The 14,600-nt window shown below is 41.1% G+C and overlaps 1 protein-coding gene across 1 annotated transcript in view; it reads right to left on the bottom strand.

The window, feature by feature from the left end:
• Spata16 (spermatogenesis associated 16) overlaps positions 1-14,600 on the bottom strand; it is a 283,849-nt gene that overhangs the window by 45,520 nt on the left and 223,729 nt on the right. Inside the window, exons 9-10 of the mRNA XM_034500996.2 lie at positions 6,747-6,911; positions 4,151-4,234 (exon numbers count right to left, since the gene is read on the bottom strand). Of these exons, the coding sequence (XP_034356887.1) occupies positions 4,151-4,234; positions 6,747-6,911 (249 nt within the window). The remainder of the gene's footprint in view (positions 1-4,150; positions 4,235-6,746; positions 6,912-14,600) is intronic.

The raw sequence follows: 14,600 nt of genomic DNA, 5'->3' as shown, positions 1-14,600 counted from the left end.
CTTACACACCTGCCTTACCAGTGTCAGCCACTCGCATGATTTCACTCAACATTAACTGGCCAAGGACCTAGAAACTTAAATCTCTAGTCAGTCCTTTCTCTTCCTTCTCATCCTCCTTTTGTCTTCTCATTCCTTATCACCTTCATTTAGTTTTTAGGCAGAACTTCAGGCTCCGTATTTCCCCTTATGCATCTTGACAGCACCTAGGTTTGAAACACTCTCTAATAAACCTATCTTCTCTCTTCTCCAAACCCCCTCTTCTATGGTCAGCTGTGATGCTAGGGCCAGCTCTCTACAAACCCCACCTCTGCTTTGCCAGCTGTTAGTCTCTGTCACCAGAGGAATGGAAGAGACGGACGGGCTTGCTTTTTCCTCTCTGCCTTCTGATTATTCCTGTCTTCTGTGAGCATCTCAGCAGAAGAGCTATCTCCAGTAGAGAAACACATACTGCTTCTGAACCTAGTTTTCTCAAAAGCTAGAGAATTCCTCCAAAGACCACTGAACTCCTCATGACTTTACAGTATCAGTGGGTGAGTGTATCACTCTCAAGAGTCTGTGGCCCAGCCCTTCTGGAACCTTTATTTGACTCCCGAGACCCAGGAGTGACAGAGCGGCACCTTGCACTTGATGCCTGAGTTTTGGCTTGACAATTTTCTGATCCAATTTTTTTATATTTTGTCACCCCAACCCTTTCTCTTGGATCCCTGGCTCCACTGAATGGCACTGATTTTCTGTATTTTCTCTCCCTTTCTATTCTTGTTTAACAACTTTCTAGTTATTTATCTCAAAAATTACATTTTTCTCATTTCTCCCCTGTCCACACACACACATACATGATATATGTGTGGAGGTCAAGGGACAACTAATGGAAACCAGTTTTCTCTTTCCAACATGTAGCTCCCTGGAATTCAACTCAGGTTGTCGTTCTGGGCAGCACCTGCCTTTATCTCCTGTATTAAATTCTCATTCAGCTACCTACTGTGGCTTGTCCCTCCTGGTTACAATCTAATGCAGTTTATATTATTAGCTAAAGTCATCCCTGTAACACTTCCTTTCTTTGGTAAATGGCACCAGAAAGTCTCTCTACAGGCCCCGTCTTGCTCAAGCAAATATCTTGACACCATTCCTTATTTTATTTTCTGTAGGAGTGCTTTAGCTGTATATACGCATGGCATGGTGGTTCGATTGAGAATGACCTTCACAAACTCAAATATTCAAATACTTGGTACTCAGTTCATGAAGCTGTTTGGGAAGGATTAGGAGGTATAGCTTTTCGAGAGGAGGTATGTCTCTGGGGTGTATTAGTCAGGGTTCTCTAGAGTAACAACATTCATAGATGAATCTCTCTCTCTCTCTCTCTCTCTCTCTCTCTCTCTCTCTATATATATATATATATATATATATATATATATATATATATGAATTTATTAGAATGATTTTCAATCTGTGGTTCAGCTAATCCAACAATGGCTGGCAATAAATTTAAAGTCCAAGAATCTAGTAGTTGTTCAGTTCAGCTGGTCTCCAGTATATGCTGAAGTCCCGAAGAAGTAGGCCTAATGCCAGGGAAGGAATGGATGTTCCAGCAAGGCAAGAGCAAGCAGGCAAAGGGCAAAGACTTCCTTCTCCTGTGTCTTTATATAGGATTCCAGTAGCAGGCGAGACCCAGATTCAATCTGGATTAGAGCTGGATTCAAGGCGTGTCTTTTTACCTCAGAGATTTGGATGAGTAGATCTTCCCAAGCTGAGTTAAGCAGTAATCCCTCACAGATGAGGCATGTCCTCTACTTTTGGGTTATAGTTAATTCCAGATATTGTCGAGTTGACAACCAAGACTAACCATCACACTGGGGGCAGACTTGTGCCTTTTGGAGTGTGCTCTCTGCTTTCTGTTTGTGGTGCAAGATAGAAGCTCTCAGCTGCTGCTACAGCTCATACCCACCTATCTTCCGCCATGTTCTCTGCTATTATGGTTCTCCCTCTGAGATTGTAAGCCCCAAATAAATCTTCTGTAAGATGCTGTAGAGGTTTGAATGAGAATGGCCCTATATAAGCTCATGTGTTTGAATGCATGGTCCCTAATGAGTGGAACTGTTTTGGGAAGATTTAGGAGGTGTGGCCTTGCTAGAGAAGATATGTCATTGGGGTTAGGATTTTAGGCTTCAAAAGCCTATGACAGGCCCAGTCTCTCTCTCTCTCTCTCTCTCTTTCTCTCTCTCTCTCTCTCTCTCTCTCTCTGCCTGAGATCATGGCGCACATCAGCACCATGCCTGACTTCCTGCCATCATGCTATCTGCTATGATTATCATGGATTGGCACTCTGAAAATGTAAGCAAGTTCCCAGTTAAAAAACACTTTCTCTTATAAGTTTCCTTGGTCATCATGGTGCTTCATCATGGTGGTAGAAAAGTAACTGATACACACGATGAGTTCTTTGTGTTCATGGTTTACATTTTTATCTTTGTTTTGAAAATTTTCTCTCTCTCTCTCTCTCTCTCTCTCTCTCTCTCTCTCTCTCTCTCTCTCTCTCTCTCTCTCTCTCTCAGAATTTGTAGGCTAGAGGCCAGAGGACAAGCTTGGGCCACATTTTTTCAGCTGCCATCCACCTTTTTTGGAGACAGGGTCTTTGACTGGTTAAAACTCACTAAGTAAGCTTGATTGGCTGCCACTGAGTCCCAGGGAGAGGCCTGTCTCCACCTCCTCTGCCCTAGGATGCCAAGTGTTCACCATCACAAATGGCTTTTTTTTTTTTTTTAAACGTGGTCTGGGAATTAAAATCATGTCCACATACTCCAAGTACTTTACCCACTAAAGTATCTTCCCACCTTCCAATCTTTCCTTTCACCTAGGTAATGAACATTAATTTTTAAATGTTGTAGAAATACCACATTCACACAGATGGTTTTCTGATCTCCCAGACTTGGTGTTCTCATCTGTTTCCATAGGTTATGAAAGCACGTTGTTCACAGCCACTCATAGACATTCATATACAGACATTCATATACCACACTGCTTCTGTTCAGCAAAGTATCCCTGATATCTAATACCCTTTCTGTTGTGATGGACACTCAAGTATCTATGAATTCTGTTGATTTTGTTTCCCACGTATATCTTCAGATTTATGAGTTATTTCTGAGCATAGGGGCCTCTTCTGATTCACAAGAGGCCTCCCAGCTGGGTGTTTCCTTTCAGACCAAAGCCTTCTTTGTTTGGATCCTTTTATGTTTTCTGACCTCAGGATCGCACAAAGGGATGGGAAGAGACTTAATGAGGAAGAGAACAATCAGAATGTATTACCTGGAACTGAACTGGAGACCTAGCCATTGCCAACCCTTACATTTTCAGACAGACCTATATTGGCACACAAGTCTCCTGAGTACCTGGGGCCAGGTGCCTCGCCATAACTGTTGCCCTGAGCAACTAGCCACTATGCTTCTCCCTGACCAAACCCACCAATGTGTGAGATTCTGGAGCTTGATCTGGGCTGTAGCCAATGCATCTGAAGTGATTGGGAAAAAAACACAAAACAAAACAAAACAAAACAAAACAAAGCAAAACAAAAGAAAAATTAGTAGTTGAAAAATCCATGGAAATTCCAAGGAAAATTGTTTTTAAAATTGTCATTACAAGCTAGGCAGTGGTGACACATGCCTTTAATCCTAGGCAGAGGCAGGCAGTTCTCTGAGTTTGAAGCCAGCCAGGGCTCAGAGATGTATACATATATGTGTATATATGTATATGTGTATATGATGTGTATATGTGTATATGTGTGTATATATGTATATATATGTATGTATGTATATGTTATAAAATACATATTTACATGTATATATAAAGTAAATATATATAATGAAGAAATGGTCATTTAAGTAGAAAGTGAAAAGGAGCATGATCTGGAAGGATGGTGGGTACAATGGCCACAGTGCACGGGAACAAATTAAAAAAAAAAACAAAACATAAAAAACAAAACCCTCCTTGGTTTTGGTTACATTTCTACTTTTCTCCACTGCATTCACCTCACAAAGAAAGCAGACTGAAAACAACCCCAGGGACTTCTTTCATTTCTTTTTTTATCTTCTAGACAGATTTGACCCAAGGTGGACATTTTCTCAGAGGATAAGATGTATTTTCCTTCAGCTCAGAATTTTACCTTTTGGATTGTATTCCACACACGCTCCTTATCACTCTTTCTTCCTTCAAGGGTGTCCATGGCGTCTGCCATTAGCGACTGCAGCTGTGATACCAAGATAAAAATTATCAGCATGGAATTCGAGCAGAAATAACTTCTCTAAATACACAGATTAAAACCTAATTAAAAAATCATTTGTATGCTGATGGTTTTATTACTCATATTCTGCACAATGAAGACGGCCACCTCGACTCTGCTTCAGTCATTCCTGAGGACTGCTCCACGATTAAGCTATTGAAACAATGGAAAGAGTCCTCCTCGAAATTTGTAGGGAACATATAGGTTTTAATGTAGTTAGTGCTGGTGTTTTGTTAAAAGCAGATCTGGGCTGTAAAGGATGATGGCAGAAGTTAATTCTCTCAGGAAACGGCGTGTAGTACATGAATGTGTTTTAGCATTTTCTCCTGAGGCTAATGTATCATAATTCTAGGCATCATGAAAAAGCTCTCCAGAGGACAATACTCGAACTGTGATATTTTATTGCCTCTTAAAACAATCGCGTTCGTTTAAACTCTTTTACTATTGTTAACGTTTTGAAATAACTATTTCTTCTTCTGTTTTTTTCTTTCTTTTGTTTTAAAAGTCCCTTTGAATTTTCACACTTTACCTACCAAAAAGCCATTTGCCATATTCCAACTGAAAACAATATGATGAGCTAGGGGTGGTGGTGCATGCCCGCCATCCCTGAACGTGACAGGTGGAGGCAGCAGGATCAGGAGCTCAAGAGCAGCCTCAGGTAGTGGTGAGTTTGGTCTACCTGAGACTTTGTCTCAGAAGAAATAAACAACTGAACAGCCAAAGAACAGTCATGGTAGCGGGTGGGGGGTGGGGCTGAGGCAGGAAGAAACCAAGTTCAAAGCTCCACTGAGCAAGAGAGTGAGAACAGAGGTTCACAATGGGTGGGCTGCATCAGAACACATGATCCTGAATGTTTAACCCTTGCATGACCTCTCTGGTGCTCCAGAGGTTAATCAGGCAGGGAGCAGAATCACTCAAGAAACCTATGTTGAAAGGTCTCTGTTTTCACAGTGTCCTACAAGGTCAGGTTGGGGCTTACTTTCTAAGGCTGACCCTTACTTGGAAACTGGAAAGTAAAATCTATGGCATAAAGTGATGAAAGATGCAGACTGGTCAGATAGTGGGTGGGGCTGTATGCACACACCTATTTGTGTATCTATCATTTTTCAATCTGTCTATCCATCTAGCTACCTACCATTCAGTCACTCATCTGTCTACCTTTCTACATTTTGGGAGTGTATAAAATATAAAAATATCCCACAAAATATCATTTTATAAATGATAAGCTCCTGAAAAAAATTGTACACCTGGAACGTCTGTTGACGATGTCAGTTTTGAACTGTTGGTGCACATTTTGAAATCCAAGCATTTCTGGGGTAGGGAATCCTCACAGGTGTGAGGCTTTCTTCAGGGCATTTCTGTACACTTGTTTTTTCATTTAAGTCTTGAATGTGCATTTTTAGGAGACAGAACCAACATTTTCCTTTCTAAATTAGCATTTTCTTTGCTTCTCTTTTTTTTGAGGAGCCTTAATCATCTAAAATTGGCTATACACAATGTCCTTTGATAGCAACACACTTCCCACGCTGTTGAATGCTGCCTGGATGGCAGGATGAACACAGCTTTTTAAAGGGTGTTCTGCATATCACCAGAATGGGTCAGGCAGTGTCATTACTTGTTTGGACTTATAAATTTCTGAAAAAGCAGGTTTATGGCACTGGTTTCATCTTTAGTATGCATGACATTATTAGTGGGCTAGGCAGATTGTTACACTTATGCTTATTCTGAAGATCAGTATTTATTTAATACACTTTTTAAAAAGTCTAGATAAATATTATAAATACTGGAAGCTCATTTCTTCGTTACATCTGTAAAAGCTCAAAGAGGGAGGGTTCCTTTAGTTATCTGAAAATTACAGGTAATCAGTTCGGGCTGTTCTCATCCTTATGCTGCGAATTCAATTCAAGGCTATAATTAGTTTTAGCTACTCTCAATTAAAGCTTCAAAGTAAAGAGCCCTTCCCCATGACACATTAGGCTCTCCAGACCTCTCCTTGAATGGGCAGCACACTGTTCAATAATTACTTTTCAAATGAGGTGGTATGATTTCTAATATTAATTAAGGTCATAATACACACATCTGTTTGAAGATTGTTTCTAAACTATTCCTTTAAGTAGTTTTTGACTGGGTCTGTACAAGAACAAGGTGTCTAGTTTTCTCAATGTGTTTTTACACACACAACACATACACACACATATTAGAAATGAAAACTTTATATAAAATATGGATAATTAGCTCTTTCCTATGTTTATGCACATTACAAGGGTCTTGCTAAATATACAAAGAGGAAGAAAGAAAAGGGAAAGCAGGCACATAGATCCGCACTGCCCTCATCTTCCGGTGTCTTCATTTGAATGCTGGATGAGGTCTGGCGTCTCCCTTCAGACCACAGTTATTACCACAAGCCTTTTCAGCCCCCATCAGTCTTCTGTTGGCTCAGGGCCTGTGAAAGCTTAAACAAAGAGAAACAAATACTTACCAATTCCGCCTCCTGTTGACTGATGTCCTGGAGATAAGGGATGGTTGCCAGCTCTGCCATTGCTTGATTGATCACCTGGGCCTGCTCCTTCACTCTCTGCAGTCGGCTGAGGAGGCTGGCATAGTGCAATTTCTCCATCACACCTGAGCATGCATGGAAATTCCCCTGGTCTCACAGGAAAAAGGAATGTTTCAGGACAAGAGCACAGAACCAGACCTCTCAGACTGAAGTCAAGTCAGGGTCGGGCAAAAGGGTCTATGTCATCTATCTATCTGTCTGTTTACCTGTCTATCCATCTATCTATCTGTCTGTCTATCTATCCATTTGTATCCATCCATCCATCCATCCATTAACCCATCCATGTATCTATCATCTATCTTCTGCCTGTTTATCGTCTACCTATATCTATCCTATCTATCCTATCTATCCTATCTATCTATCTATCTATCTATCTATCTATCTATCTATCTATCTATCATCTATTTACCTATTTATTGTCTGCCTATACCAAGTCTTATTATGTAGCCCTGGCTGTCCTGAAACTGTCTACATTGCCTAGGCTGGCCTTGAATTCATAGAGATCCATTTCCCTCTCCTGGGATTCAAGGCATATACTATCATACCAGACTAATTTACATCTTTTGAAAGCAACAGGATCCGGTACAAGGACATTTCCTTCTATTACTTGAGAATTGGTTCTAAGGCTTTGTTTTAATTTGGCTCCCAAAAGCTGTGCTTCCAGATGCTGAGGGTCCCTGCCCCCAGCTGGCTTCGATTGGTAATAAAGAATTGTTAAATAGGAGTGGCTGGGCAGGGAGACAGAAGCAGGACTTTAGATTGTGCTGGTGAGGGACTGAGGGACAGAAGGAGGAGGGGAGGAGGAGAATCTCCATGATTAGGAGAGAGAAGGATCAGATTTAAGAGCTGCAAGAGAGAAATCATCCAGGAATGTAGGTGGAAAGGGAAAGCACCTCTATTGGGGGGCTGCCTAGAAGGTAACAGGCCAGCAAAGATAAAATATAGATTTAGAAAGTGTTAAGCCAAAAATACTGGAGTGTGCTAGCCCTGGGGAGGTTTAGAAGTGCCCAACCCTTGAGCTAGTCAAGGCATATCAAAATTAGCTGGTGTGTGTGTGTATCTTTCATTTGTGAATCCAGAGTTCTTAGGCAGGTGAAGTGGGTGCAGCTCAACCCACCAGGAGCCAAAGCAGTTTAACTAATTCACTACTCAGAAATGTTCTCTACATTTCACTCAAGAAGGTGGCTATACCCAAAGGGCAGCTCATAGCAGGCCTGTTGAGATGGTTTTCCATTTGCCTTGAATTAACGATGTAGGCTCTTGATGGAAATTTCCCTCGGGTTCTCCTAGTTGTCCTCTCACAGGCCTGTGACCTCCTGAAGGTGACTTTATTTACATTTATCAAAGCATCATATCCACTAAGAGTTTACCTGTTATCTCATGTATGTCAAAATAGTGTTTATAAAATTTGAACCAACAGCTTTGCCCTTACCGATAGTTCTTCCATGGGTTGGTTGTACCTGATCCTGAACTTCACTCTAGCCCCTAGAGCTACTGCTTCAATAACTGACACAGTCCATCTTGTGATAGACTGTTCAATTCATTGTAAAGTGTTCCCCTCTTATGGATATATGGATATCTCTGGTTTACTGAAAATGGGGCAACTTAGGGTAGGGTGGCTCTCCTGTGTGTTTGCTACTGCCAGGCACAGAAGAGAAGTTGCCACCTTTTCTACAAAGTCAAATACAGGTTGTAATGCCTGATAGGAAAGACAGAACTTGTAATAAAACCCCCAGGTTTCTCTTCAAGAAAGACACATAGCAGGGGGTGGGGGGGCATATCATGGTCAAAAAGCCTTGAGTGTTTGCTGGGTTCTGAGGGTGTTTGGCAGCTACTGAGTTCAAGATCAAAGCTGGTGACCAGGATCTTTCACACAAGACTTCTGGACTAGCTACAGCAGAGTCTTTGGGTGTGTTTGCTAAGCAGGCAGTTAGCCCTGACCTTGCTTTTTTCATTGAGCCCCTGGGTTTGCTTTGTAGCCCTAGAAATAAGAATTATATAGGCACCTGCCCACATATCCAGACATCTCAAGCAGGAGTTTAGATGACATCATTTCCTGTAGCTTAGTATCTGGTAGGGACTATCTTAGATTGTGGATTTGTATCAACTGACTCCTTGGAAGGAAACATGGTATTTCTTCCTAAAATTTTCCTCTAAGGAGAAAAAACATGGTTAGAAATTAATATTACTGATCATCTGAACTTCAACTTGAAATTAGAGAGTGATGCTCTCAAGTGTCAAGACAGTGTTGTGACTGACAGCAAGCCCAAGAAGGTGTCACTTGCCTAGAATCTGGAAGTGAACGAGGGTTGGGCCTTCTTTTGGTTTCATTTCTCCTCCAGAGCCACCTGTGCTGTCCAAGTGACACCATCCATCTCTAGCTATTGTTTCTGATTAGTTGTTTCTATGAAACTCTATGGAATTCTAGGAGTGATGATTCCAGACGGTGGGTTTGAGATCCTTTGCCTGAACTGATGAAACAGCTAACTGTTTGCAACCTGGTCCCCGAACAATGGCATTTTGTCAAGCAAAGCAAAGCAAGTCAGAAGAAGGAACCGTATTGTCTCACAGAAGAACAATTGCTTCCTTTGTCTTTCCTAAAAGAAACAATGTGGGTAGCTGTAGAGAACCGCTGTAGTGACTCAGCTTCAGAGAACAGCGTGCTCAGGGAGCATAATCTATTAGTGTAATTTTCCAAAACACCAGGAAAATAAAAATAGTTGAAAGCAACAGTGCTTTGTTAGCCTGATTGTTGGATGCATAACAAAACAGGAAGTGTTCCATAGGAATGAGACCCCAGGGAGGGAACCTACATGTCTGCTCATAGTCACCCACCCCTCTCTTCCCCACAACCAAATGCAATTCTGGCTATCAGGAAGCTATAGATCAATGTTGTGTATATGCAAGATGAGGGCTTTTGAAAGACTGAGTGGGAAAAGACGAACATCAATATCCGATGTCAGCAGGGGTGTTTTAATGTGGCTGCTGTAAGAAAAAATCAAGGAAATAGCGGAAAATGAAGGAAATAGGGTAAACACCTAGTCCTGGGGAAGGGCGTGAGCGCTCCTGGTAAAAGGGTAGAAGCCATCAAATGGCCCCTGAACTTCTGGAGAGAGTATAATAAAGTGGCCAAGATTGAAGCTAAAACCTCACCTGGGTGCAATGAAGGTTAGGCAAATAGCAAGTTCAAATGAAGGCTCTGGCGGAGAATCACCTGGACTTAGCAGCAATTATGGATAAATGCTGAGCAAATAAGTGTGCAGTGCAATCCTATGAGAGGCGAAGGCTAGCCTTTGGAGGGGATTTCCATTTGGCATAGCATATAGAAACATTACTTGCAAACAGAGAGTGGATAGGAAGCATGTACTACTATTCCCTTCACACGTGCACATGTAAACAACTTTAAATGCATTTAAATGGAAGAAATTAAAAGTAAAATTAACGAGCTGTTAAAGCATTGTTAGTTAGGTCACTTTCTGGTAAATCACCCTGTGAAGAAAGCTTCACGTACAGCAAGAGATTTTATGATTTGAATTCTTAAGCATTTAGCCAGGGAACGCAGTGTAGACGGTTCAAGACTGCCAACAGCCAGCAGGGCTCATGAATGGAAAGGCATAGCACCATACAGAAAAACTGAAGACCTTAGGACTAAAGTCTTGAGAAGTGAGGAATTAAGAAAAAAAGAAAGCGCTCATGCAAGGATGTTGGAATGATGGGTTGACATTCATGCTGTAATATTTTAGGTTATAGCTTGTAAAAAATCAGAACATCTTTGTTTATCTATGCATTGTGGGCCTGTAAAAGCCATCTATGGAGACATATAAACTAAGCCTGTGACAGAGTGTAAAGGATATCACTGTCTGAGACACAGGAACCTCCTTCAGCCCAGGGAAGACCACCATCTTTGCTGTCTACCAATTCATGCAAGAAGTTAAAATTCATGTTCCCTTGTAGTCTCTCTCTCTCTCCTTCCCCCTCTCTCTCAGACACACACACACACACACACACACACACACACACACACTCACAGAGCGTCACACACGCAGAGCATCACACAGGGACTTCTGTGTCCCAGCTCCAAAGCTTTCAGCCTCTTTTTATTACCAGACTTCTCTGTCTGACTTCAGTGTTCAGGTTAAGAAAATTTCTTAGTTATGATCTGTGCAAGGATTTAGGAAAAAGCTTTGTTATGCTCACTTTATATTTAATATGTTTCTTTGAAGATATGTTGTTATCCTATTTTTTATATATTTATTTTGTGGAGAACAAAACATGTACCCTTTTATTTCACTGTAGAAAAATTTGAAATTAAAGTAGCCAGTGAAAAATTTTGCAATGATATTATAACTTAGTGTTATTATATTATTATAATTTAGTGCGCTGTCATGTTAACTTTTTCTCTAAATAAAGATGCTGGATATATACCTCCTATTTATAGATATGTTAATCTTTAATATGTTTAGAGAAAGTATCATGAAAATTCTTGGCATTGTCTAAGTATTATTTAAACATTCACATATTTATCATCATTTATGTGACAATGTGAGTGTGATAATGCTTAAAAATTATATAGCTGGTTCTGATCACAGTATTATGTCAAAGATTAATGCTGTCTTTTGGGTCTCCTGCATCCTAATGAATGCTAAAGCTGTAATGTATATTATTTTTATACTCTGAAGCCACTTACATTAAGGAACATTGTCTAAGTGAGCTTAAGAAAAGCTCTGTGGGTGGGTGGCTGGGGGGAACACCCTCATAGAAGCAGGGGAGGAGGAATAGGATAGGGGACTTCAGCAGGGGGGACCAGGAAAGGGGATAACATTTGAAATGTAAATAAAATATCTAATAAATAAATAAATAAATAAAGACTGAAAAAAAAAGAAAATCTCTGAGCATATATGACACAAAGCATCTTTCTTACTTTCTTAGCAATTGGGATTAGATATAAAGATAGAGGTCCCAAATATCTATCTATCTATCTATCTATCTATCTATCTATCTAATAGATGCCTTACTGGACGTGCAAAGTCATGTCTGAATCACTGCATTAAGAATGACTGTCTCATTGCCCAAGGACAAGGAAGTAGGCTTCAGGCAGGAATCTGACATTAGGCTAGAACAAAGAAGTAATTTCATGTAGGAATCTAAATCTTAGGCTACAACAAAGACGTAATCTCAGGCAGGAATCTAAATATTAGGCTAGAACAAGGAAGTTGGCTTTTGACTTGAAAATGACCTTGGGGTAGGACAGGGAAGTGCACTCAGATACTTTGGTCACCCTGATAAGCCCTTAGAAACAGTGATCACGGGAGAGTTCATGTAACTGGGTTTAACGCCTTGCTTGTTCTTTGACTATTTGTGTTTATTGTATTGCTTGTTCCTTGACTATTTGCATCTATTTTATTGCTAGAACCTCAACCTAGAACTGACCTTAATACATGCATGTAATCAAAATGGTATAAAAGCATAAAGAAAGAGGGGATACAGGATAGGGGGTTCTAGGGAGAGGAAATGGGGAAAGGGGATGACATCTGTATTGTAAATAAATAAAATATCCAATAAAAGAAAAAGAAGTATGACTGTCTCCTTAGAGGTCTGCCAGAGCCTGACATGTACAGAGGCAGATGCTCACAGTTAACCATTGAGCTGATCATGGGGTTCCCAATGGAGGAGTTAGAGAGAAGGAGCTGAAGGAGCTGAAGGGGTTTACGGCCCTATGAGGAGAGCAACAATACCAACCAACCAGAGCTCCCAGGGTCTAAACCACCAGCCTGGGAGCACATAGTGAGGGACCCATGGCTCCAGCTGTATGTATAGAGGAGGATGGCCTTGTTAGGCATAGGTGGGAGAGGAAGTCCTGGGTCCCTTGAAGGCTGGATGCCCCAGTGTGGAGGAATTTAATGGCCTGTAGGTGGGAGTGGGTGGGTGGGTGGGTGGGGGCACATCCTCATAGAAGCAGAAGGAGGGGGGGATGGGATAAGGGGTTTCTGGGTGGGGGGAAATGGGGAAAGGGGATAACATCTGAAATGTAAATAAAATATCCAATAAAAAATTAATTAAAAAGATGTAAAAAAAAAAAAAAGGAAAGAACGACTGACAAATTCAAGGTTCTTCAGGATAGATATGTTGCCCAGGCATTAGTCACTGTTTTGGAAATGTCTTGGATGCTGGGTCCTTTACACTGAGGCATGTACTGAGCTAATAGCTCACAGTCAGAGTCTGTGGTCATGGAAGCTTCAGACTGTGGGCAGCAGATCTGCTTCATGGCTGGAGAGGACACAAGTCTTGCCAGTGAGTGGGGGAGTTGAGCAAGTCAGTGATTGAAGGAAAAGGACTTTAGATCTATGGGACTCTAGTACTACCCCCATATTAGAAGAAAAATTAAAGTACACAAGATGTTCAAGGAAAAAGGAAGATCCATGTAACAACCCCTTTGTCAAACAAAACCCAAACCAGCACGAATAATTAAAGTTTCCATGAACCCGAATGCTTAATAAAGTGCTTACACACCTTGGCCAAATGGCTGCTTTTACCAGAGTCACACACTAGGGCAAATGTATGAACAGCACAGTGTATATTGGTTCAAAGCATGGTATTTGATACATGAATAGATAAAAACATACCACTAAGGACTGCTTGTTAGCGGTAGCAAGCAGCAATACTTTCTAGGCACCAACTCATTGTTTGCTTAATTAAGTTGCCTTTGTAGCCAGCTTTACTTGGTCCTGCTTTATGGAGCTTTGGCTGGGCAACCCGAGACCTGAAAGCCAGTGTTTGGGAGCCTACACATTGGAAGCCAATACCTGCTGTCTCAGAGAACCTTTGCAACCACTCACTTCCATAGAGATAGTCTTCCTAAAGTGTTGTTTCTGACAGAAGCAGATACAGAAAGTTGATATTACTCATAATTGGGGGAGACAGAGAGAACAAGACTTCTGGCATCTACTATTCTGAGATTGGTTCCAGAGCAGAGGTCATCGCTGATTGGATATAAAAAAAATCTTTTAATTTTGGTTAGGAGTTGATATTTTCAGCTCCATAAAGTCATAAAATAAAGTTTATAAAATTTGGAATTTTATAAAAATTTCCAAATGGTCAGGATATACTTGGAGACATGAGACGGGAAGCAGTGATGGACCCTGAAAAATGCCTAACATTTAGTAAGTCCCAACCTGCACTCAGACCATGTGATCCAAGCCAGCAGCAAATCATACCATCAGTTTCTAAACAAGTAAGGAGGTAAGGCAGGTGTTGAACCAGAGATTTAGAGCAGACAGACTCCTTCTACAGCACATGGCACCCAGCAGGTGCTGCCAGGGTAGCCATGCACAGAGGCAGTCAACCAATGAGCACATGGTGATTCTTGGTAGTGAAGACTTTAATACCCAATGGTGACAGTGAGGATATGAGATGAGAGAGAGAGAGAGAGAGAGAGAGAGAGAGAGAGAGAGAGAGAGAAAGGAAGGGAGTAAACTTCAGAAAAAGACCCAAAATTTGTAGTATTGCTAATGAGACTGTTGTGGACAAAATGTGTCACTTTCTAGTTCCTATGTTCAACCTCAAGTGTCAATGGGAACCTGTTTGAAGATGAAGCCTGTGCACAAAGTAATTAGGGTAAGCTGAGGTTATGAGGGTGGGGCCCTGTCCTGGTCAATTTTAATTATCAACTTGGCACAACCAAGACTCACTCAGGAGGAAAAGAGTCTCAATCCGGGTGTTGTCTAGATCAGATTGGCCTGTGTTCATATCTGTGAGGATTGTCTTAATTGTTGATTG

The sequence above is a fragment of the Arvicanthis niloticus genome, chromosome 4 (assembly GCF_011762505.2).
Source record: "Arvicanthis niloticus isolate mArvNil1 chromosome 4, mArvNil1.pat.X, whole genome shotgun sequence".
In the NCBI taxonomy this organism is placed as follows: domain Eukaryota; kingdom Metazoa; phylum Chordata; class Mammalia; order Rodentia; family Muridae; genus Arvicanthis; species Arvicanthis niloticus.
The sequence above is the reverse complement of the archived record's forward strand: the minus strand, read 5'-3'. Positions and strand labels throughout refer to the sequence as shown.